Source organism: Dicentrarchus labrax, unplaced genomic scaffold (assembly GCF_905237075.1).
Source record: "Dicentrarchus labrax unplaced genomic scaffold, dlabrax2021, whole genome shotgun sequence".
NCBI lineage: Eukaryota > Metazoa > Chordata > Actinopteri > Moronidae > Dicentrarchus > Dicentrarchus labrax.
Genome location: NW_026136875.1, coordinates 1,802,934 through 1,827,252, shown reverse-complemented (window position 1 = coordinate 1,827,252; position 24,319 = coordinate 1,802,934). Strand labels below are relative to the sequence as shown.

Genomic DNA, 24,319 nt, shown 5'->3' with positions numbered 1-24,319 from the left:
AGTTTCCCTCATCTCAGAGTTAACAGACTCATTTCTTTAATCCTGCTCTCCTCAAACATCATCACTTCTGTGAAGTCTGTTTCCTCATTCCCAAAAACAAAACCAAACTGACAACAACACATTTTCACATGATGTAGGGGCTAAAATAAGTATTAGGAGCAGCAGCAGGAGACTGAGGAGATTATATATAAACCCTTATTTTACCTAGAAAACCCACTGACATCGAGATGTCATTTTCAACAGAGACCTGAGTGCATAAGTGTTTAAATACAAACAAAACTTTAAAAAAATATAAGATAAGATCAGGAATAAGGTAAGATAAGGAAGATAAGGAATGGATAGACTGTATTGATCCTGTCAACATCAGGGTGGGATTTAATTATGTCCCCCGTTGTTGGACATCAGCTGTTCCTGGTGGGATAGGTGACTGAGAGTGGGCGGACTGAGGATCTTGATGGACCCAAAGGTTCATCCATAGGTTGAGACATAATTTGTGTTGAATGGCTGATGTGCAGTGAAGTTGGCTGGTGACCAAACCTGTCTAACTTTATAAAACAAAAACACACCTCTGTTGAGTAATGCTGTCAGTTCATTAAGTGGAAACCAGTCTGCCACAGTGTAGTATGAAAGAAATAAACTCAGTGCCCATTCCTTCTTCACTCAACACCACACTTAATTTCTGTAATGGCTCATATATATATATATATATATATCCTCATTCTGACAATGGCTGAGAATAAATCATGTGAAATGGGGATAAGGAAATATTCTGTCTGTGGCGTCCACCTCCCTCACCTTCACGCCTCTTTTTGCTGTACTACATAAACCTCAATATCGGGCTTCAGAGGACACAGTTCACCTGTGTAAGCTGCCAGTGTGACAATGAAGATCACTGTGATTTTCCCGTTGCTGCTGCTGGTCTGCTCTGGCTCCACAGATCAGAATAAGACGGAGGCAGAAAAGAAATTCTTGCACAGCAGATCACATCCTTACAGTCTTTACCACAAGACATCCTTGCTGTGCTGAGAGAGATGGCTGTTACTTTGACTCAACAGAAGTTTGACATGAGATTGCTGCAAACAGAGAATAAAGGTACAGTATTATGTCGGGTAATGAGAGAAGGAATAGCATCAGGAACCCTTCCATAGGAATTACTGTTGTTTTACAAGGGAATCAATATCATAGCAGTTCATATCCAAAAGTACAGAAATTACAAACAAAGTATTCAAAACAAATCACACTCACAAATTTATTTCTCCTCTTTTTCAGAGCATGCAGCAAAGCTGGAGCGACAGGAGACTGAGTTGAAGAAGCAGGAGACTGAGTTGAAGAAGCGAAGAAGAAGAGGAGACTATAAGAAAGGAGACTGAGTTGAAAGAAAAAAGAGGAGAAAGAAGCAGGAGACTGAGGTTGACAAGCTGAAGCAACAGCTGAAAGGTACTGTGTGTGTGAAATCATCATGTCTGATTATTTGTATAACAAAAATGTAATGTATCTTTCTTACACCAATACTACTACTGTGTGGTATAAAATGTAATTTCCCAGAATGTTATTTATTCTCAAATACCATAATATCAAGTACTGAAACTGATAACTGCTGCCATAATTAGTGCGGGCATGTACCGGAGAAAGTGTTTATGATTTCTACCAGCTGCTTCTGCTCCTTTGAGATTCATAGGACATTTCATTTGACCAAATTCAATCATGATGACCAACTCTTTCATTTCTAACTTATTTAAAGTTGCATTTGTCCTGATGCACCACCTACAGATGGACATCCATCAAATTCTTAACAAGTGAGAACTGTCCAGAATAAGAGCTTTATAACTTGGTGGTGCTTTAATGCCTGAACATATTCCCTGGGGAATTATACATATGATATCCTTTGTATGTGTAGTATTTTAGATATTGATGAATTTATGTGAACATTGATAGCCCTTCAACAAAGAAATCATACAATAATCAATATTTCAAAAACTGTACAATAATTTATCACCAAGTTGGAATACATTAAATAATCTCTACACATGCTGCCAGAATATGAACCAGAACCATGTTTCTAGCTAGTATGCATAAGTTCAACTGTCAAACATTAGTTTGATTAGAGATAATTATTAGGGACCGAGCTAGCCACCGCTGGAGGCCCCTATTGTATTTGTTATGTTTCTTATTATTATTTTTTAGCCCCCTTTGACTGCGTTTCTTGCCCCCTGAACATATAACAAAACTCAATTTTATTTGGCAAAATTGTCAGGCCTGGTGAAAATGGGGATATTCTATGCGTCATTTTCGGGTTGTCCACCAGGTGGCGCTACTATCATAAAAATGCACTTAGGCTAATAACTTCTGCATAGTGTGTCGCACATTCAAAAACCTTATATCCACGCTGGTCGGGTGAATAGAGCTGAATCTTCCGATATAGGCCACGCCCACTTCCGCCAAGAATTTTTCTCCACTAGAGCGCGAAAATGCTCATAAACTACTCTTTCCGTATTCCCCCCATGCGCTTTGTCTGATTCGCACAAATTTTTTTCACGTAGGAACTGAGGACCCCTCATAATAAAAAAAGTGATTAAAAGAATTTTGACATTTCAAAAACCCAGCACGTTATAAAATTGGCACTTCCTGTGAATTTTCTCGTCAAAAAAGGAAGTGGGACCATTTCTCCACATTGGTATGTCCGATTGAGACCAAGCTTGAGTCCATAGTTCCCCCATGTCTTCCTTAGGCATCTTGCACAGTTTCAGGCCATCGCCACCATTTTGGTTTTGATTTTCACTTTCTGGCGAACTTTCCGCATTGTATTTGAACGAACTCCTCCTAGGAAATTTATCGGATCTGCTGCTTCAAAATTTGTGAGTACACTCAAAAAATGGTGCTCATTAAAAGTTGTGCTATTTGAGACTGTACGTTGAACGGCGCGTTTGTGGCAACTTGTCGATTTTGAATTCTGCCGTCCTACAAACTGATTGAAAAGTTGAGCTGTGACTGTACATCAAACCGCGTGCCAGGACAGGTGTCCTCATAACTTCAGCGTACGTGGTCCAATCTTAAGACTCGCGACGTAGCTATGTATCGGCACTGCGATGTGGGTTGTAGATGCCCTCGATAGTGGTGGAGTGCGAGGCCTCGCCCAACGCTGTTTGCAGCTTTAATTTCGAGATTGTTTTTCAAAATTAGCAATTCAATATTTAAATCTTTTAAATCTGAAATATGTTAAAAATTTAATGTATGCTAAAATAAAAAAAACATTAAAGCTGCAAGCAGCGTTGGGTGGGACCTCGCGACTCCACGCAACTCGGGCATGCTGCAGCCCACGCCGCGTGCCGTCATAACACGTAAGGACCACATCATGAAAATTTCACGTAATTAGCTCAAAATCGCCACGCAGCCTTACTTCCTGTTGCCAGTAGGTGGCGCTATCACTATGTCTGAATGTTGTCACGTAGACATGTTCAGGGCGGGACTGTTGTAAAACACGTGAAGTTTCATTGAGATTGGACCACGTCTGAAGTTAATGAGGACGTGCTCAGGGCGAGACTGTTACAGAATATATGAAGTTTATTGGAGATTGGACATTGCACACTGAAGTTATGAGTGCTGTTTTGTGGCTAATCCGGTGAATTCGACAAATCGTCATTGGCACGGTCATTTCATGTAACTCAGCCTTCAAAAATCACCGTGGCAGCGCTTACTTCCTATTGCCAGTAGGTGGCGCCATCACCTATGTCTGAATATTGTCTTGTACACGTGCAAACAGGGCGGGACTGTTATCAGTTACTTGAAGTGTGGAGTCGATTGGACAATGTACACTCAAGTTATAGTGAATTCGTGGCTTTGTGGCGGTACACGGTATATCAGGCAGACAGTGAACATTTTGTCCTCAGAGTTGAAGTGCTAGAATCAGAAAATGTGCAGCGTGAGGATCTGAGTGACTTTGACAAGAACCATTGTGATGGACGCACTGGGTCAGATCATTTGGAGAGGTGTCAGTTAGACCTCCAGTGTGCTGATGTGCCCCTGAGCAAGGCACCCAACCCCTAACTGCTCACAGTGTCCCTACATGGCAGCCCATCACTCCACCATCTCTCCACATTTGTGGTCTATAAGCCTCCATATGCATGATTTTATTTCAGGCCAGTGTGTTAAAGTAAGAGGAAAAAGAATTTCCATCGATTAATAAAGTATATCTTCTTCTTTAATGTAATTCATTGGTGATACATATTGCTCTCTCTCTCTCCAGTTGGGCAGGGTGGCTTTCAGCCTCTCTGTTGGCTACAGGCAGCGGATATGTCGGACCCTTTCCCGCACACACTACTCTGATCTTCAAACATGTCGATACAAACATTGGAAAGGCCTACAACCCAGACACAGGTACCTGAACTCTGTTATTTTTACCTATGCTGATGTCTAATGTTGCAACAGTTGAATTTTCATTTAAAAAGACTAAAAACAAATGTTCAACAGGTATTTTCACTGCACCAGTGAGAGGAGCCTACCACTTCGAGTGGTACATAGGAACATATGGAGGTCACCAGGCTTCAGCAGCTGTGTTGGTCAAGAACTCACAACTCATTTTTATGGCATATGAACATCAGACATCCGGTTATGGGACTTCTGCTATGGGGGCTACACTGCTCCTAGAGGTTGGAGATGTTGTGTTTGTGCGTCTGTGGGAAAATACAAAGGTGTTTGATGATGGTAGTCACCATACCACCTTCAGTGGTCATCTGCTTTTCACCATGTAAGACAGAAACTCTTCCTCTTTTCCTTTTAAAACTCTTGAACAGTTCTTCCTCTGAACTGATCTCAAATGTAATCTGATAATCTTGAATCACTGTAGTAATGTATAGTGAACTCTGATTTTCCTTTATATAAAAAGCTGGATGACAGAGAAGTGCAACATCAATTTATACAAATGAAAATCTTTATTATTATTAAAGCAATCTAACATACAGGTAGCTTTTCTTTTCAAATTTGAAAGTGATACGTTTTTCTGATGCTCTTGTCTATAATAAAATAATAAACATACAATTATAATACTGTGTGGACATTTCTTTATTGTGTGGTTTCAACTTCAATATCATACTGAAGGAGGAGGGAGACCTCTGTGGATCATTGGGCTCCCGGTAGAAACCTCCTGAACCACGAACATTGAAGGAATCCTAACCGGGAGAAGCTGACTGCAATGACGCCAATGGTGGTGAAGACAACAACTCCCATGATCCCTCACTGCTTCACCACCTCATCACACTTAATCTTTTTCTTATTGTTTTAATGTGAGAGACCCCCAGTGGCAGAAATCACAGACTGTAGCTTTACTGTCTGTACATTTGTTGTCCACACACAATAAATCTTGTGCAGCTAAACTAAGAGTGGACATCTGGGAGGACGAATGCTGGATGAGTTGTGGGAGAGAAATACAACTAAAGATGAACATTTGTTTGGGAAATCCTGCTCTTTTGGTGGAGAACGTTTGAAAACTCCTATTTAGGATATTTTAGGATTTGTAAGAATGAGAACAAAATAAAGCCCTGTTTAATAATTCAATTATTATCTGTTAAATAAATCTACCATTAACTAATTAAGGCATGTTATATTAATTAAAAATGTTCAAAATTATAAAATTAAATCAACTTAAACATCCAGTGCAGATATTCAGTCTTCCACATATTTGATGACTTTTATATTTTTTAAATACATTAAAATATGAACAAAACATCCTTACATACACTTTACCAGTGCCTGAAATGGGCCAGTACTCACCGGTACTGAGAACCCCGCGGCCATACTCACTAATGAGGACGTCTCACGGTAGATATTAGGACGATACCAGATGAAATTCTCGATACCAATTGAGTACCACGATAAAAAATGTCCCACTCGAGTTTTTTTTCCCGATCCAATACAGATGAAAAGCTCCGCAGTGAATTAACAAAAGCAATCAAGCTGTTCCTTAATGTTTTATACATATTGTATTATTATTAATGCAACTTATTTCATATATATTTTATACTAAATAACTGAGTTGGCTTTAAAATAGCCTAACAAACTCTTTGTAATCTTTTCTCAGATCTGGAAGGAATTTCTCTTAAAACTGTCCTGCAGAGTTTGTTGCTTCAGTTCATCTTTACCTGAGTTACCTGAACCAGCTGTATCCTGCTGTTCATTTTTCCTCGCCTGTACATCCTGTGAGCCGGGTTACGTTGCTAAATTACTTGTTTGTGAGACTCCTGTTGCATTTGCAGTGGCGTAGTGAGTGTGCAGCTTTTCAATATCTTGGCATCGACTTGGTAGCGAACTATCGGCTCTCGTGACATCCCTAGTAGATAATAAATAAATAAATAAACTGTACAGGGTTGAACTGAACGGGGTACTGGCAGCTTTTTTGGTTCAATTCAGGCACTGATTTTTACACAAGTACAAAAACAATTGCAGCAAAGTCTTTGGCACAAATCCTCGGCTGTATTAATCCAGTAATAATCAGCAGCTATGAACTTCTTACATATCAAGAGACTTCACAGCTTCTCTGTTGTTTTGGCTTTTTAAAGCTGATGGCAAACATAAATAAGATAAATATATTTAGGTTTTTAAGTGTTAAGATTAAAAGTCAGCGCACACAAATACTGTTGAGTAAAGTTAGAAATGTTTCCTGAACAAAGAATAAAGACACATAGTATTAGTTGGCACAGTTCACTAAAGACCATCGACATATATAAAGACACACGAAACGACAACTCCCCTAAAGTGAAGCCAAAATATCTCGACTGCTTCCTGGTGGCAGATGCAACATCAGATAAATTAAGGATGCAGAGCTTTTATTAAAATGCAAAACATTTTCATTTTAAAAAAGCTCCACTTTCTGTGTAAACAGAGCCTAAAAAAACATCACAGTGCATCACATCCACAGATGGTTCCTGTCGTTTTAGGTCGTTCAAGTTTGTTTTTAATCTGTCATTTGAAGGCGGTTTCAGTTGAGCCCGGCTCCGGGATATTTTGGTTTCATATTTGAACAGTGGCAGGAAGTGGAGATGCGACGTCCATCTTTTATATGTCCATGAGTTTGACACTGACCAACTATTAATTATTTTACAGAAATAAACAACTATATCGCAGAGAGTCCGTTATTATCCAAGATATTCTGTTTTCGTGTGCTTCAGTTTGCAGCTTGTATCTCTGGTCCACCGGCCGTCAGAGGAAGACGTCCAGGGTCTGCGTGATGGACTGCCGGCAGAGCGGACAGCAGCGCTGCTGGACGTGTCGGCGCTGGGTCAGGATGTCGGCGCAGTGCCGGCAGAGGCAGAGGTGACGGCAGGGCAGCAGCAGCACAGTCTTGCTCAAGTCCTGACAGATGACGCACTTCTTCCCTCTCCTCCTGCTCCTTCAGCAGGCTGAGCAGCTCGCTGTCAGTTGAAGAGCTGTCGCCGTCCAACGGAGTACAGTTCAGCCGCGATGTACCAATCCTGCTGCTGGCGCCCGCTGACTCGTCGTCCAGCTGATCCTGGAGCTGCGGAGGGTCTGGCTGGGTCGGTTCATTCGCTGGCGGCAGGTCGGTCTCAGCGACTGAAGCGCCGGTGTGCGGGAGCCTCGTTGCACTGTGTGCCGCCCGATGCCACACAGCTTGTTCGAGTATCGTCCACGCTCCCAGGAGAGCATTGACCAAACGGAGGCTGAGGCGTCCGGCGAGGACAGGAAGTCTGGGGTTCAGTAACAGCAAAGCCACTGGAGATGATGAACGCGGTGATGAGCAGGCCGTGTGAGTCCACCATGAACACAGTGATGAAGACACGGCCCAACGCTCCCAGGAAGTCCAGAAGCAGCTGGCAGGGCGCCCACAGCAGCACCGAGGCACCGACCAGACAACTGTACAGGAAGGTCAGCGCAGTCAGAGCCAGCTCCAACACTTTGCACGGGGTCCGCCACCACCTCCCAGACGCCCGCCAACACAGACAGACAGTTCTGCGTGCCGATGAGGACGATGTTGACCACCGTGTTGACAAAGTAGAGAACGAGGCTGAGCGCGATGCAGAGGCTCGCACGTCTGTCGCAGGACGCAGCTCCCTGAAATAAACCCACGGTGAAGCACGCCTTGACTCGCCACGCCACGTGACAGGAGAGGGGTGTCCCACCATCTTGAAACTTCCTCAAACACTCCTCCCAGCGTCTGCAGCCAGCCCTCCACAACCTGCAGCGCTCCGCAGGCGGCGCTGGAGACGGCCTCAGTGGCGGCGAGGAAGGGAGAAAAGAGCAAAGTTCCAGCATTCGACCAGAGAGGAGCCGCTCAGGACGACCAGCGTGTTGTGGGAGGGAAGCGCCCACGCCGGACAGGAAGCGACACAGCCAGCTGAACGTCCTGACGACCAGGTCGAGCAGCAGGCAGCAGGCGTCCACACATCCTCCAACAGCAAGAGAGACAACGTTCACTTCGTCCATAGTCGGCTGCAGGCGAGAGAAGAAGAGTGACAGTGTGTTTGATGAGTAAAATATTTATTACATTTATTAAAATTATTTAAAGGGAAAAATCTACAAATCTTCACATTTGTAAAACTGGAACTATGAAATGTTTTTACAGAAAAAAAAGAAACAAAGATTAATTTTCTGTCAACAAACTAATGGATTAAAGGACATTTTAAAAAGTTCCCTTTGTACAATCTAAAGTAGAATATTCCCTCTGAGGTTCAGTGGAGTTCAGGTAGAAAGCAGTAGAGTATATCAGACTCTCTGCAGCGACCTCTGGAGGCAGGAGCTGCTTTCTACAGGACACAGCAGCTTCATAAAGATTCAACTGGGACTGAAATGTGCTTTTGTACACAGGTGTGAATGTTAACCTGCAGCTAAACTAACGACAGAGCAAATAAAGGACCCATAAAGCTCTTTGTGTTGGTGATTTTGGACTATTGCGGTTAAACATCAGACTAATACACACCCAGGATTTTATACATATTAAATCAATGGAACATAAACCCAGACACAAATATACTTTCTGTACTTATAAGCTGATATATTATGTTAGTTATTGACATCTGTTTTAACTTAAGTATAAAATAAATACATAAACACACACTAATGTTTAAAACGGTGCTCCAGTCAAATCTGTGTCTTATTTAAGCGAAAGGAGACAAATAATAAAGGACAAGCAACCCACTTCTTTAAGTTTAAAATCTAATTAAACGAGTATTATTGTGTATAATATATATGCCGAATTTCAGATAAGCTTTCGCTGATTCAGATGAAGTATTTATTTCATATTTCTGACATTTGTTTGTTCTTGTAAACTTTAAATTGTCAGAATTCTTAATGGAGTTTGGGTATTGAAACGCAACTTTCAGATCCGCGCTAACTAAGAAACGCACAGTGAAGCTGAGGCCGCAGATTGGAGCTCATGTTCACGGTGAATGATTAAGCACATTAAAGTCTTTATATTTATATTTATATTTATATATTATCTTTATGTCTGAAGCCCTCAGTGTGTCCGCTAGCAGCCACATGCTAACGCTGCTAGCAGACCCCACCCATTAGCGTTAGCTCGGTAGAAATAAACATAAACAAACTTCAGAGGAACAATCTGTTTATGAGCGTTTGAAGTAAACAAGTCTCACCGTGACAACATGACGCAGAGAGATTTAATCACTGGCGCGTTTAAAGAAAACTAGTTTTAACATAAGTCACTAATATTGTCTTCTTCGGCTTATTATTATTCTGCTGCTGCTGCTTCTTCTTCGTTGTGACAATTGACGGTTCGTAAACCAACGGAAATGGATCACAGCGCCACCTGCTGTATCGGAGTGATTCAGCAGGTTTTAATTAAAACAATATTAAACATACAGGAGCTCGTGGACAATAAATATTTATAATACTGATTAATTACAGTTTATTTACTTTTATCGGATCACATCCCAGCTTTATTGTTTTTATCAATAATGTAAAAACATTTTGTTTGTGAAAGATTATTCTGCGTTATGTCCTTTAATTGCACATTGTGTTCTCTGTGTATATTTTCCTCTAATATATAATCAAATCTATTCATAATTATCGAAGAGAATATTTTATAGTTGTGGTAAAATATCTGTAATTATCTTTATTAGTCAGATTCAAGGTTTCCCCAAAAAATTAAAATAATTGTCTAAAATAACTAATTTTATGCCCAAAAACTTTCCTACCAAGTTCAGTTTTCTGTATTTCTATAACTGCTGAGGTTCTTCTGAACGACTGCGTCTCTGTGTGAGCTATAGCTTAATGATAAAAACCCTCATTAAATGCTCAACTTATTGATCATATTTGCTGCAGTCTAATAATATGTGTTATTGATTGTTTTGCCAATAGATCGACCTTCTCATTTCCTTCCACTGCTACATGAGCAGGAACCCAAAGGAAACATTCAGTCCCCTATAATGTAACACATATTGTATTAATTCAAGCACTGGTTAGATTCACCACCTTTAATAAGAAAATAACACCTTTATAAAATGAGTGTGCGGACCTCCATAACAACGTGCTGAACGTCCACCGATAGTCTGAGACGATTAATCAGAAAATAATTATGTAATATTTTTTATGTAAAATATCAATAAAGTTTATTTTAAAAAAAGAAGATAAAAACACAATCATTCCTAAAATAAATAAATAATAAAAGAAGTAAAGCTGCCTACTACCCGCTGCCTGTCCTCTGTTACGTCCGCAGTCAGGCTGTAAATAGTAACGGTCGAGCAGCATCCACTCATTCACCGTTGACTAACCAACAGTAAGAAAATGTCTGGCCGCGGAAAAGGAGGCAAAGGACTCGGTAAAGGAGGCGCCAAGCGTCACCGTAAAGTTCTCCGTGATAACATCCAGGGAATCACCAAACCCGCCATCCGCCGTCTGGCTCGCCGTGGCGGTGTGAAGCGTATCTCCGGTCTGATCTACGAGGAGACCCGCGGTGTGCTCAAGGTGTTCCTGGAGAACGTGATCCGTGATGCCGTCACCTACACCGAGCACGCCAAGAGGAAGACCGTCACCGCCATGGACGTGGTGTACGCTCTGAAGAGGCAGGGCCGCACCCTGTACGGCTTCGGGGGTTAAAGCTCATCCAGACCCGCTGACAACGAACCAAAGGCTCTTTTAAGAGCCACACACTTTATCTGCAGAGCTCAGTCCTGATTTATTATGTGAATTTGTAACTTATGTTGTCACAAGATCAGTGTTCATTGGAGTTCAGGCTTTAGAGAATCAGTTCTTTAGTCTTGGTTCACTAAAGAGTTGCCTCTGCTCCCTTTTTTGCTTAAATAAATTAATTGCTAAATTATATGTAGAATTCTCAATATACATACACTATATCCATGTATATTGATTACCAATAGTGTTAAATGATTAATATTTGCTATAATGTAGGTTGTTAATACACTACAATTTTATGAAATACAAAAATAAACACACATTCCAGTGTAAAAATTTGCAACTACATACAGTGAAACACATCAACACAATGTCAATTAAATGTGCCAAAGAAAAAGCAGCATCCAGGCGAGTCTGCCATCACAGGTGTTAGAGGTTGGTAGACTGAACACTGAACCACCAGCTCAGAGGGTCTGCACTGGAAAAGGATCTCAGCAGATGCTTGTGGGTTCCTCTTGTTTGTGTTCTGCTACCTTCTTCTCCCTCTTTGCCCCCCGGTAGTGAAAGTGACGTTAGTTATGTATTGTAACTCCAGATTCTATGAGTATAGGCGCAGCCCTCTAAGAGCTATCGCTATTGGGTTTGTCCCTCGCGCTCCTGTGCAGTGCTGAGAAAAAAATAGTCCACGCCCACCCACGGGGGGGCCCCACCTACACTGTGTATAAATATCCGTGTTAACATACAATCAGCTCCCAAAAAAGAGGCTTTTCTTTTAGCCACAGGGAACCAGTGGGGCCCCTAGCTTAGAGGGCTGCGCCTATACTGGAGTTAGAATCTGGAGTTACAATACGTAACTAACGTTCTATGTCGTATAGGCTACGCCCTCTAAGAGCTATCGCTATTGGGATAAGGGCGTAGCAGGATATAGTCTATGCCACACTGGTTCCACACAGTATCATAAGCACAGACATACCCGCCACTTGAAATAACCACAGCTCCAACCACACCCAACCAATACGCTGTACGTAATAACGCAGTCCACATTCCTCAGAATGTACTGAGGTGAAGTTGGGGGAAATCAAACCTGCTGTGATGAATGGAGACGAGCGTTACGTACTGTAACAGTCCGAATGAAGAGCAGAAACGAAATAACACATGAGGAATGATGAAGTCTCGCATTGCAACAGCGGAGCAAAGTAGAGACAGGAATGAACACATCACTGTGACAGAACACTCAGAACAGAGTGAGTCATGGAGAACTGCGACACATCCCGCAGATAAAAGCGAATAAAAGAGCAGGGGGAAGACCAAGATGCTGCCGTGCATATGTCTTCCACCGTCATTCCTCCACGTAAAGCTGTGGAGGACGCGATTCCCCTGGTAGAATGCGCCCTGATGCCCTCCGGGGGGTCCGACCCCGAGGCAATATAAGCCTGCGCAACCGCCTCACACAGCCAGTGTGACAGGCGCTGTGCAGACAGAGGAAGCCCCATAGAATGATCTCTGTAATGAACAAAGAGACGTTGAGAACGGTGTGAAGAGGACGTGCGTGCCACATAGCATGACAGAGCGCGCACTGGACAGAGAAGATGGGACATGGCTTCTTCCTCTGATCTGTGAGGAGGGGGGAAGAACCCCTTCAGCGTTATCACTCTCGATCTGAATAAACTGGTGATGCTTTTAGGAGTAAAAGCTGGGTTCGGACGCAGGACAGCTGAGCTGCCATATCCCTGTATTCTCAGGCACGATGGAGCCACAGAAAGAGCAGATAAATCACTGACTCTTTTCGCAGATATCAGAGCCAAAAGCAGGGCTGCTTTAATGGACAGAAATTTGAGCGGAACCTGATCCAGCGGTTCAAAGGGAGGTTTAATCAGTGCGTGTAAAACCAGCGCCAAATCCCACTGAGGAGCGAAGGACTCCGCACACCTCTCAGAAAACGCTTCAACAGCGGATGACTGTAAACTGATCTGTCACCAAAGCCTTCGTGACAGGATGAAACAGCCGCAGCATAAGTCTTAACCGTGCTGAAAGCCAGATTCCTGTCAACCAGTGTTTGCAGGAAAGAAAGCACGTGAGGCAGAGGACACGCAGTGGAGTCTAAACTCCTCTCTACGCACCAGCGCTGAAAGGCTGCCCACTTTGCCGTGTATGACACTCTAGTAGACGCAGCCCGTGCGCCCTGGATCGTGAGCACGACGTCCTGAGAGAGACCCAACCTCTCTAAATGTTCCCGTTCAGAGGCCAGGCCCATAACCGCTGCCCCAGTACTGGGTAACTCCTGATCACCCCTCCTGCCTGTGAGAGCGCGTCCCCGCGCCACGGCAGTTCCCAGGGGAGGCCCGACACTAGCCGGCGCAGACACGGAAACCATGACGCACTCGTGCGTTCTGGGGCTATCAGAACCATGGACAGTCGCTCCTCCCGCACGCGGTCCAGAACCCGAGGGATGAGCGGAACCGGTTGGAAAGCGTACAGAAACATCCTGGGCCAAGGACGATGTGCAAACGCGTCCACTCCCAGCGGAGGATTGTCCCGTGCGCTCAGGCTGAACCACAGGTCGCACTGTGTGTTCCCGAGAGCAGCAAACAGATCCACTTGGGCTCTGCCGAATCTGCTCCACACCTCGGCAACCAGCTCGGGATGGAGGCTCCCTCTACATGACGGGGGCCTCCTCGACATGACGTCCGCACCTCTGTTCAGTACGCCCGGTATATACACTGCTCTGATGGACAGACAGTGTGCGTGCGTCCAGCATAAGAGCTGTCTCGCTATGTTTAGCAGCCGAGCAGATCAAACCCCCCCTGGCGGTTTATGTACGCTGCTGTGGCTTTGTTGTCTGTACGAATCAGCACGTGCTGATTGCGCAGCACAGGGGCGAAGTGCTGGACCCCTTTCCACACTGTGAGAAGTTCCAGTGCGTTTATATGGAGGGACACGTGAGCTGGCCACCGGCCGCCCACTACCTGAGACAGACACGTCCCCCCCCACCCTGAGAGAGATGCGTCTGTGAACACCGAGATATGTGACGTAGCTCTGCCCAGGGGAATCCCGTCCGACAGGATGCGGGGATTTCTCCAGTAAGCCAGATCGGGGCCCACGGAGGGAGGAACGGAGATCATTCTTCTCCGGTGACGCACGGGGTCGATGTGTAAACGAATAAACCATCTCTGTAAACGCCTCATGTGGAGGAGACCCAGAGGAACGACCACGTGAGCCGCTGACATCATCCCCAGCAGCCGCATGAGAGATAGCGCTGTCACCACCCAGAGAGGCGCGACACGCTGCAACAGGGGCTGTCAGAGCAGCCACTCCGCTGCTGTGATAACCGTGCTGTCATGCTGGCAGAGTTCAAGTCCACACCCAGGTACGTGATGGACTGGGAGGGGAAGAGAGCTTTTCTTCCAGTTTATGGTGAAGCCCAGGTTTGACAGATGTGACAGCAGTTCTTTCGTTTGCACCAGAGCTTCTTCCTCGGAGCGAGCTAACAGCAGTAGATCGTCCAGATAAAACAGCACTCTCATCCCTCCTTTGTGTAACGGCTGCAGAGCTGTTTCCACACATTTCGAGAAAGTGCGAGGAGCCAGGGAGTAACCGAACGGCAGGCGGTTGTACTGGTATTGAACCCCTGGAATGAAAAACGCAGGAACTGCCTGTGTTTTGGAATGATGGGAACGTGAAAATATGCGTCTTTCAGATCCACTGACACACAGTAATCTCCGAGACGCACACATCCCAGCACTCTCTTGATGGTCAGCATGTGGAAAGGTCTGACCATTATTGATTTGTTGAACAGGGACAGATCTAGGATGGGTCTCATCCCCCCTGTTTTCTTCGGAACCAGAAAATAGCGGGAGTAAAACCCCGATTTTCCTCCCCACGAAGGAACTCTGGAGATCGCATTTTTTGCCAGAAGTTCCTGCAACTCCGACTGGGAGAGCTAAACGCTGGTCCTGAGACGACAGGACCGTCTTCACAATCCCGTTGAAGCGGGGAGGTGGAGAGGCGAATTGCAGGGTGTAGCCTTTGCTTATCAGCCTGCTCATCCAGCTGTCCATCACACAAACGCGCTGCCACACCGAGGAGCGCTCAGAGAGCGGGCGTACATTTTCCTGCTTTGCTGTCGTTGCCATGGAAACGAGCTGCGACAGAGCCCCGCCGCCGTCACCAGAGGCGGGGAAACCCCAGTAGTGACCCATGGGGGGCTGCTGACGAAATCCCCAAGAGCTGCGCTGCAGCGGGGATTGATCTGAGGCTACATTAGACGCATTAACAGCAGGGGACTGTACATCGCCGTTTAGTGGGAGAAGGCCCACGAACGGGATGTCGTGACATGCCAGCATTCCCGCTCTCTGATGAGAGGAGGGAGCCGCAGTTTACAGGCGGTAGTGTGTGTATATTGTCCACACGAAGCGCACGTGCGGCGCTCGTGGACTCATTGTCACAAGCGCGTGTAGGGGAAAACTCTGTTTGACAAACAGAGGATGTGTAGTGCTTCAAAAACTTCGAGACCGAGCTGTCCACCAACCGGCAGGTTAGGGAGAGCTGGCTCGCTTTTGTGGGGAACTTGTGAGTAACTACAGCTGCCTCAGCAGAGACAGGTGTAGGTTGTTTGCTCGGTAGGATGTTGCTCTTTAGGGGAAGATGTTTTTGTTTTATTTCAAAACAGTCTGCCCCAGCAACGGCAGCGTCAGCCGCAGTAGCGGCAACATCACCCACAACAACAGCATTAGTGGCAACATTCAGAACATTAACACACATGTCCCCTCCATCATGTCAGCGTCTCCGGCTCTGTTTCTTCAGAGGCTCAAGGGGAGGATTGGCCCAGCCGAAGCCTGAGCGACCGCCCTTCGGGCCCTTCCATGGAGCCTGCTGACGAGCCTGCTGACCAGCCGCGGAGGGTGGGAAGGGAGGCCGACCTGGCGTGGAGGAGGAAGCCGGGCGGTGAGGAGCCGCTCCCGTCACCGCAGGGGGTCGCTTCCGGCCCCGGCTGCCGCTGGGACGATTGGGGCTACGGTCATTGAAGCGCTGCTGGCGCGCAGGCTGCTGACCCCAGTTGAGTCCACCATGTCCCGGAAACGAGGTCCGAACAGCCCATCCGCGTGGATCGGAGCCCCGAGGAGCTCCCATCTCGATGCCTCGGGGATGTGGGTCTGGTCCAGCCACAGGCGGCGGTGCTGCAGCGTCGCCCAGGCGGCCTGCTGGCCCAAGCAGGCTGCGGAGCAAGCACAGAGTGTGAGGGCGGCGCTGGCTGCGTTGCTCAGCTCCGAGGCCAGTGCGGGGGGCATCTCAGGCTCTGCTGCAATTTTCAGGGCGCTGGAGACCAGCAGGGCAACATTGTTTGTTGCAGCATAGGCTTGGGCGGCAGCCTGATGGATCTGGTCGGCCTGCCGCGCGATGTACTGGTCCTTCGGTGAGGTCAGTAGGGGCCGCGTTCCGGCCGCCGTATTGACCCCAAAAAATGTGGTGAGGTTCCCCTCCAGCTGAGGCACAGCGAGGATGCCTCGGGCACTGAACCCAGCAACCTTGGTGATGGGCACATATGTTGAGATAAGCGCCTTCAGACTCTTGCGCCCTCCCGATACTTCCGGATGGGCCGGAAGTGGGGCCACACAGCGTCTCGCCTGCTCAGCTGAGGGACGGGGAAAACACCGCACATCTCATCTGACGGGGCGGTTTCCTGTGCCGGCGGGACCGGCAGGCCCCGGCGAGCTGCTGCATCCTTTATGATGTCTGGTAGCTCCTTCACCAGTCCGCCGATCGATGGCAGGACGGTGGCCAGAGCGGGAGGGATCCCGGACTCCCCCGGGATGAGGGTTAGGGACACGGCCTGTCGCCCGCCGAGGAGGTTGCCATCTCCGCCGACATGGTTGTAATTCTTCACTTGTCTTTAAGGTGAATCTCAATACTTGCAGCTTGGTGGCTGAAAGAAATGCGGAGCTGATTGTATGTTAACACGGATATTTATACACCGTGTAGGTGGGCCCCCCCGTGGGTGGGCGTGGACTATTTTTTCTTAGTACTGCGCAGGTGCGCGAGGGATAAACCCAATAGCGATAGCTCTTAGAGGGCGTAGCCTATACGAAATAGAACCTTTGCTTATCCCCGTCAGACCCTGTGTCCATTACAATGGACGTCACTTGACAGGGGCTTCTTTTTTACTTTTTGCAACATTTAACAGACAAAAATAGGTATGATGTTGTCATATGATGTTGGTATTTTAAGAATTGTTTGGACCCGATGTCCATTGAAATGGACAAGAAAAATAACAATTAAAGGGTTTTGATTAAAAACATTTTTTTTTATTGATTCTCATTTCTGGTTGCATTAAGGATGGGAAAAAGTCATTATTATATTTTTCACAACCTTGGAACATAAGGCAGGTCTGAAGGGGCTACCAGCCTGCTCGTCCAGCTGTCCATCACACACAGGCGCTGTGTCATGTTAAGCAGGATGTGTGACCCTTGCCGAGGATTGGCTGGCGCAAGACCTGCCTACTTCCTGGTTCCAGCCGGTGATCTGATTGGTGCGGCGTCTGGCAGTCCCCCCAATCATCTACCGCCTTCCTCTATTTAAATAGCTGCCTGTGTTGAACCAGCAGTTGTGATTTTGCCCTTGATCAATTTGCCATGTGTATATTGTGCTCTACTGTGGTAAACCTGTTAAACTTCTGTAGAAGCTTTACTTAGTGATTGACAAGTGTAAAATCTTTGTTTCCTGTGTTGCCTTTATCTGAGAACTGGTAAGGAATTTGGGCAAGGATCTAGGTGGGGGTAACTGACACACACCTGTACATTGATTTTATGTTAGACACACTAGGTTTTAGAGGGTGCTGCTTAGTTTGTGTTTTTGATTATTGATGACGGGTCAGAGTTTTGTTTAAAACATATTTTCAATAGCGCCACCATCTGGTTGGTTATTAAGCATTTTAAATTCCAAGACTTAAAGAAAATAAATAAATCACCACAACCTACAGAGCGATTATCTTTTCAGAACATCCACTGAAGTGTGACGACAAAAATCCACAGACACTGATCGCATGATAGATATCACATATCTCAAATCCTGTTGAGATTGGTTAAATGAGTCTGCAGTGACTATAAATGGCTTACTGTAATTATTATTGTATGCACAAAATGCTCTACTTTGCCAAATATTTCATAAAACACCTGCGACCAACAAACAGAAATATCCCAGTCTTTGGCGTCGCTGTCTCATGTTGTGTGAAGGTTTGTACAAAGTTTTGTCCACCCAGTCAATGATCCAGAGGTTGTTAATAAAGATTTGATTGAGTCCATTTGACAACAAGTGCAGTGGCTACAAGACAAAGGTCTGTATGGTTTATTTGATTAATATAATAGTAACAATAATTATATGACTGATAACAATGCTATTATTAATATTAACTTTATTTAATACGTTTTGGTGAAGACCGAATATCTGACACACATTTTGTTGCAGACACAAAATACCACAAAGAGAAAAAAACAACCACAAAACATACATATGAAAACATACCAATGAGTTTTATATTGTGTTTTCAGGAATAGATCCTGCTAAATGTTACTCACTGGACCTTTAAACCAAAGTAAAGCAGTCACAGAAATATGAGTGAAAGTGAATTTGCTCTGGTTGTTTTCTTTGTGATGTGATCTCAGAGCAGTGTGATGGATCATATTTCACTTTAAAATGAGACGCAGCAGTCAGCTGACAAAGCTCTTTAAAGACATCATCTGAGACCAACCAGGAAACAGGATGTTCCTGTTCAGTTCTCACTGAGGAGAGACACACAGACGGAGAGACAGACGGTAAGATTTACCTTCATTACAAAGCTGTGACTTTAACTGACACATTTTATATTCTTCATGTTGTTGATGGTCTGTTCTGGTTAATTGGGATTGCTTTTGTGTTTGTTTATTCTGAGTTATGTTGTGAATTAAAAAAAAGGTGCTAATTCAGGATTAATGGATTGTAATCTATTATGCAGTTTTTCATAAGAAGAGTTTAAGTATCCTGAAGTATTCTGAAGTACTCTGAAGTTCTTCAACCTGCTGCTGAATGTAAAAACTCTCAAAGACTCAAAGTGAAAGTAACTGAGGCAACTGTTTACAGCAGGGCGGGAACCATAACTGACCAACCTGTTTAACGTGTTGTCTGCTGTTTCCAGCTGCACTCAGAGACAAAATGGCTTCCAGATTAGAGGAGGATTTCTGCTGTCCGGTCTGTCATGAGGTCTTTAGAGATCCTGTTGTTCTGTCATGCAGCCACAGCTTCTGTAAAGACTGTCTGAAGAGCTGGTGGAAGGAGAAACAAACACGTGAGTGTCCAGTTTGTAAAAGAAGATCTTCAAAGAATCAGCCACCTTTAAACCTGACTTTAAAGAAGCTGTGTGAGAGTTTCTTACAGGAGAGAGATCAGAGATCTTCAGAGGCTCTCTGCAGTCTGCACTCTGAGAAACTCAAACTCTTCTGTCTGGACCATCAGCAGCCAGTGTGTCTCGTCTGCAGAGATTCAAAAAAAACACTCCAACCACAGATTCAAACCTATCGATGAAGCTGCACAGGATCACAAAGAGGAGCTCCAGAAATCTCTAGAGCCCTTAAAGGAGAAGTTAAAGGTTTGTGAAGGAGTTAAAGTGAAGTTTGATCAAACAGCAGAACACATGAAGGTCCAGGCCCGACGCACAGAGAAGCTGATTAAGGAGCAGTTTAAGAAGCTTCACCAGTTTCTAGAAGAGGAAGAGGAGGCCAGGCTGGCTGCTCTGAGTGAGGAAGAGGAGCAGAAGAGTCAGATGATGAAGGAGAAGATGGAGGCCCTGAGCAGAGAGATAGCAGCTCTTTCAGACACAGTCAGAGCCACAGAGGAGGAGCTGAGAGCTGAAGACGTCTCATTCCTGAACAACTACAAGGCTGCAGTGGAAAGAGTCCAGCAGCGCCCCCTGCTGGAGGATCCACAGCTGCCCTCAGGAGCTCTGATAGACGAGGCCAAACACCTGGGCAACCTGACCTTCAACATCTGGAACAAGATGAAGGACATGGTCTCCTACACTCCTGTGATTCTGGATCCAAACACTGTTTATCCAAAACTCATCCTGTCTGAAGATCTGACCAGTGTGAGACGAGGAGAGAAACAGCAGCTTCCTGATAATCCAGAGAGGATTGATTCTCTCTGGTCTGTTCTGGGCTCTGAGGGCTTTAACTCAGGGACTCACAGCTGGGATTTCGAGGTTGGAGACAGTATATTCTGGATACTCGGTGTGTTAGCAGAGTCTGTACAGAGGAAAGGATACATACGGTCTGGATTATGGAGAATATTGTTCTCCGGAGGTAAATACTATGCAGGGTCACCATTAGCTCCAGAAACTGATCTCGTAGTTCAGAAGAAGCTCCAGAGCATCAGAGTGAATCTGGACTGGAACAGAGGAAAGCTGTCGTTCTCTGATCCTGATACTAACACACACATACACACCTTCACACACACTTTCACTGAGAGGATGTTTCCATTCATTTACACTGGGAATAAAGTGAAGATATTACCAGTGAAGGTCAGTGTGACAGTGGAACAGAGCAGTTAGAGATAAAGAGGATGATTATATTCATCATGTTTTAAAGGGAAAAGTCTCTGAATAGTAAAATGATCTTTTATTAAATGAGTGTATGTGTGAGGGACGAGTACAGAGACACTGACAGCAGAGACACACACTTTATCTACAGAGCTCAGAGTCCTCAATGTGCTGTGAACGAGTTATGTATAATATCAATTAATGGACATTTTTCATGATCATTCTTTAGAGTGCATAAAGGCACAAAATCTACACACTTGTGATATAAAACTTGACGACAATAATGTCAGTATCATGTAACGGTCCTCGCAGTGGAACAAAGATCAACTTGTGTTTTTTTGGCTTTTAGTTTCTAACATTTTATTCTCTTTTTACGCATATTGTTTTATGATGTGTATTTTTAGACCATCTTAAACAACGTGGCCTGAAATAATCCCCAAGTACACAAACGTACAGATTGAAACCATCTAAATAAATATTTAATTAATGAAATATTATTAATATGATTATTATATTGAAATAATATTGATTATTAGACCCAAATTTGTTAATCTTGTTCTTGCTCTGTATAATGGTATATATATATATATATATACCATTATACATAGATTATATATATTATTATTATTATAATAAGTGGAACTGTTACAAGGGCAATAGTTTCTTTGTTACAGCACAAAAAATAATAAATATTTGGTATCTATGATTAGGACTGAAAGTAGAAAATCATATTATTATTAATATTGTACAGTTTGATTCTGATGAGTAAGTTTTTGATATTGAACAAATAATAATAATGTATATAAATAAATGTTGCTGCAATAATCCAACCATAAATAATCCAGTTTGCATAAAGTATAATGAAGATAAATCTTTTGTTTTATATAATTATCTGTGAGATAAAATGAGTTTTAGTGCCCAGTTGTTTGCTCTGAGATATTATATATAAATAATATATATACATCTAGTAACTTGCTTAGAATATGTTGCACACTATTGAACTGCACATTTCATATAGTGTATATATATATTTCATTTATAGTTTTATATTTTCTCTTACATTGTGACACTATTGTATGAACACTGTACTCTTTATATAACTTTATTAAATTATACACATATATTACACCTTATATAAACATTTTAGTGAACAAACAATAGAGGGGCAGTTATTGCTATAGATATATACATTTGTGTATGAAGTGAGGCTGTGATGGATTGTTGATATTAATGAGAGTCTGAGAGGAAGCTGAATATGTGTGTGTTTGTTGTGCTGGAGGGATGGGCCAATGGATTGTGTCAATGTTTTAATGACTGTCAAATTCAAACAATGAAGAGAGAATTATGAAATGGAAAAATAAATCTGATATTGAGCAATTGAGTGTTTTTGAGAAGCAAATAGTCAGCTGGCAGATGACACAACGTTGTTTCTTAAAAATGTTGAGCAAATTCCAAAAGCTGTTCAGATTATTGATTTATTTTCCAAACTGAAGCTGAAAAATTGAATTATTAGTTTCACATGAGTGTCATCTAGTGGCAGCACATGGTATCCCCATTAAAACTCTGCTCCAATACTTACATAATATATATATTTAATAATAATAATAATTACTATTAATAATAATAATAATAATAATAATAATAATAATATATTGTCACAACCTGGCTCAAAGGAGGGAGACCACACAGTCTGTGAATTGTTAACACAATTTAATCAAGTAAATACCAAAATAATCAATACAGTTTAACATGTCTATCAGTAAATCAGTCTGTCTGCAATGTCTGTGTGAGTGAAGGGTGAGGTGTATATGTATGAATATAAAACCCAGAACACAAACAAGAACCAGCAGTTCAGTGAGCAGCCAGAGGAAGAGAGTGAGAAAGCCTTGCAGGTCTGATTTACAGCCTCCTGAACCCAGCCTGCTCAGGTGAGCTGCATCAGGGAGGAATCTCAGCTCCACCCCCTTACTACCTGAAACCAAGAAGAATAAGGCCAACACTAGGGCCGTCACAATATGATAAATAATAAATATCTTTAATGACAGAAGTTATTTGAACTCAAACATATTGTTGGAACAGATTACATCAAATATCAAATATTTAAAAATACTTACTAACTGTCATTTAAAAAAAAAAGTTTAATTTTTCATTTTTGGCCATAAATGTGTCTTCTGATGGGAACTGCTGCTGACTCCTGCAATAAGAAACTGAGAGTCGTTTGGAGAGCCTTTGTCTCCGCCTATCTTCATGAACAGATGTTTTCAATAATGAATCTGAACAAAAGATCACTTCCACACTGTTTTGCCGACTGCTACAGCACAATACATAAAACCAGACATTACGAGAGGAAAACAAATAGGTGAGTATTTTTAAAACCTAAATTACAAATATAATAAAATGTATTTCAACCAACAACAACAGTTCAATATGTGTGTAATTTAATGGTTGTGCTTGCATTTTGTTTTGTGTTTGTTTCAGAACATGATCAGTGGATGAGGACGGTGTGATCAGATACTTATCAACCCAGAACCTGATCAATATATTTGTGAACTGAGACAACCTTTATTGTTGAGTTAATGACACATCCTACTTTATATGTGCAGCAATATTCTTATTGTGCTTGATGTTATCGTTGAATTTAAATTGTACTTTGTTTTATTGAAATTTTTTTAATTTTTTAATTTTGTTGAGATCAGAAAAAGGTAATAAATATTGATCCTGTTTGGCCCCTTGTGTGATTGACTTTGACTGTAGATGATCAATAGTTTGACCTAATACATGAGATTTATTTTAACTATTGAAATTAAAAATGTTCAGTTTGTGTTATTATGAGACTTTATATCAGTAGTATTGATCCTTTGGTGATTGATCTGGCCACCCATTGAGATTACATCTATAATATCTGAAAGTATTATATAAAAAGCTTTAAAGCACCAAAATCTACAGACTGATGATTATTAATACTTTCAGTCAGTGTAAACTGTGTGTGTGTGTGTGTGTGTGTGTGTGTGTGTGTGTGTGTGTGTGTGTGTGTGTGTGTGTGTGTGTCTGTGTGTGTGTGTGTTTACCATTATTACTGTTGTTGTTGTTTGTTACTGTGAACTCTGGGTAAAATCTTTTTTTCATTCATAGATAACTTACTTTTACTTTAGTTAGAGTATAAATACTTGTAATGGAGTACTTTTACAGTGTGGTATCTGAATACTTCCTCCACCGCTGGTATATAAATATTAAAATGTTAACATCCGGGTTACAGTCTGACCGTTACAGCGTCATCACTTCACATTCAGGAACGTTTAACTGTAACTGCCGCTTCTTACATTGGCTTTCTAAATATTCAATTGGGGGGGGGGACTTTAATATTGCTCTGGATGGTCTTCAAGATAGGTGGCCTCCAATTATTATATGGCCTCCAATTTAATACAATTTATGCATAAATTCAACTTAATCGATATATGGAGAGAAAACAACCCTGGTGTGAGTTCATATACTTGGAGCAATAAAACATATACTAGCTCATCACGCGTAGACTTTTGCTTGATTTCTAACTGTTGTGATAGTAATATTATCAATGTCAATATCCTCACTACTCCTTTAACAGACCACAAAGCAATTTCAATACAAATCTCTCTAAATCCTAATATTCACCATAGAAGTTCATAT

At 43.2% G+C, this 24,319-nt stretch overlaps 2 protein-coding genes, 2 long non-coding RNA genes and 1 pseudogene across 4 annotated transcripts; 4 read left to right on the top strand and 1 right to left on the bottom strand.

Moving 5' to 3' along the window:
- Positions 1 to 848: 848 nt before the first annotated feature.
- On the top strand, positions 849 to 1,711 carry LOC127360473 (uncharacterized). Its single transcript, XR_007883751.1, has 3 exons — positions 849 to 1,092; positions 1,270 to 1,324; positions 1,388 to 1,711. It is a non-coding gene; the product is annotated as an uncharacterized LOC127360473 (long non-coding RNA).
- A 2,548-nt stretch (positions 1,712 to 4,259) lies between these two features.
- On the top strand, positions 4,260 to 5,040 carry LOC127360350 (uncharacterized). The gene is made up of 2 exons (XR_007883603.1): positions 4,260 to 4,374; positions 4,468 to 5,040. It is a non-coding gene; the product is annotated as an uncharacterized LOC127360350 (long non-coding RNA).
- A 2,116-nt stretch (positions 5,041 to 7,156) lies between these two features.
- On the bottom strand, positions 7,157 to 9,818 carry LOC127360378 (E3 ubiquitin-protein ligase RNF26-like; annotated as a pseudogene).
- A 914-nt stretch (positions 9,819 to 10,732) lies between these two features.
- On the top strand, positions 10,733 to 11,149 carry LOC127360349 (histone H4). The gene has a single exon (XM_051394739.1). The coding sequence runs from the start codon at positions 10,750 to 10,752 to the stop codon at positions 11,059 to 11,061; it is 312 nt and encodes a 103-aa protein (XP_051250699.1). The 5' UTR covers positions 10,733 to 10,749; the 3' UTR covers positions 11,062 to 11,149.
- Positions 11,150 to 19,474: 8,325 nt separating this feature from the next.
- Positions 19,475 to 22,033, top strand: LOC127360335 (nuclear factor 7, brain-like; the record flags this gene model as incomplete). The annotated part of the gene is made up of 1 exon (XM_051394725.1): positions 19,475 to 22,033. A coding segment is annotated over one exon (1,194 nt), but the record flags the coding sequence as incomplete, so codon positions are not given.
- Positions 22,034 to 24,319: the final 2,286 nt, after the last annotated feature.

What these genes read in the sequence shown, in the direction of transcription:
- LOC127360349 (XM_051394739.1), top strand. Translation starts at nt 10,750, where the DNA reads ATGTCTGGCCGCGGAAAAGGAGGCAAAGGACTCGGTAAAGGAGGCGCC.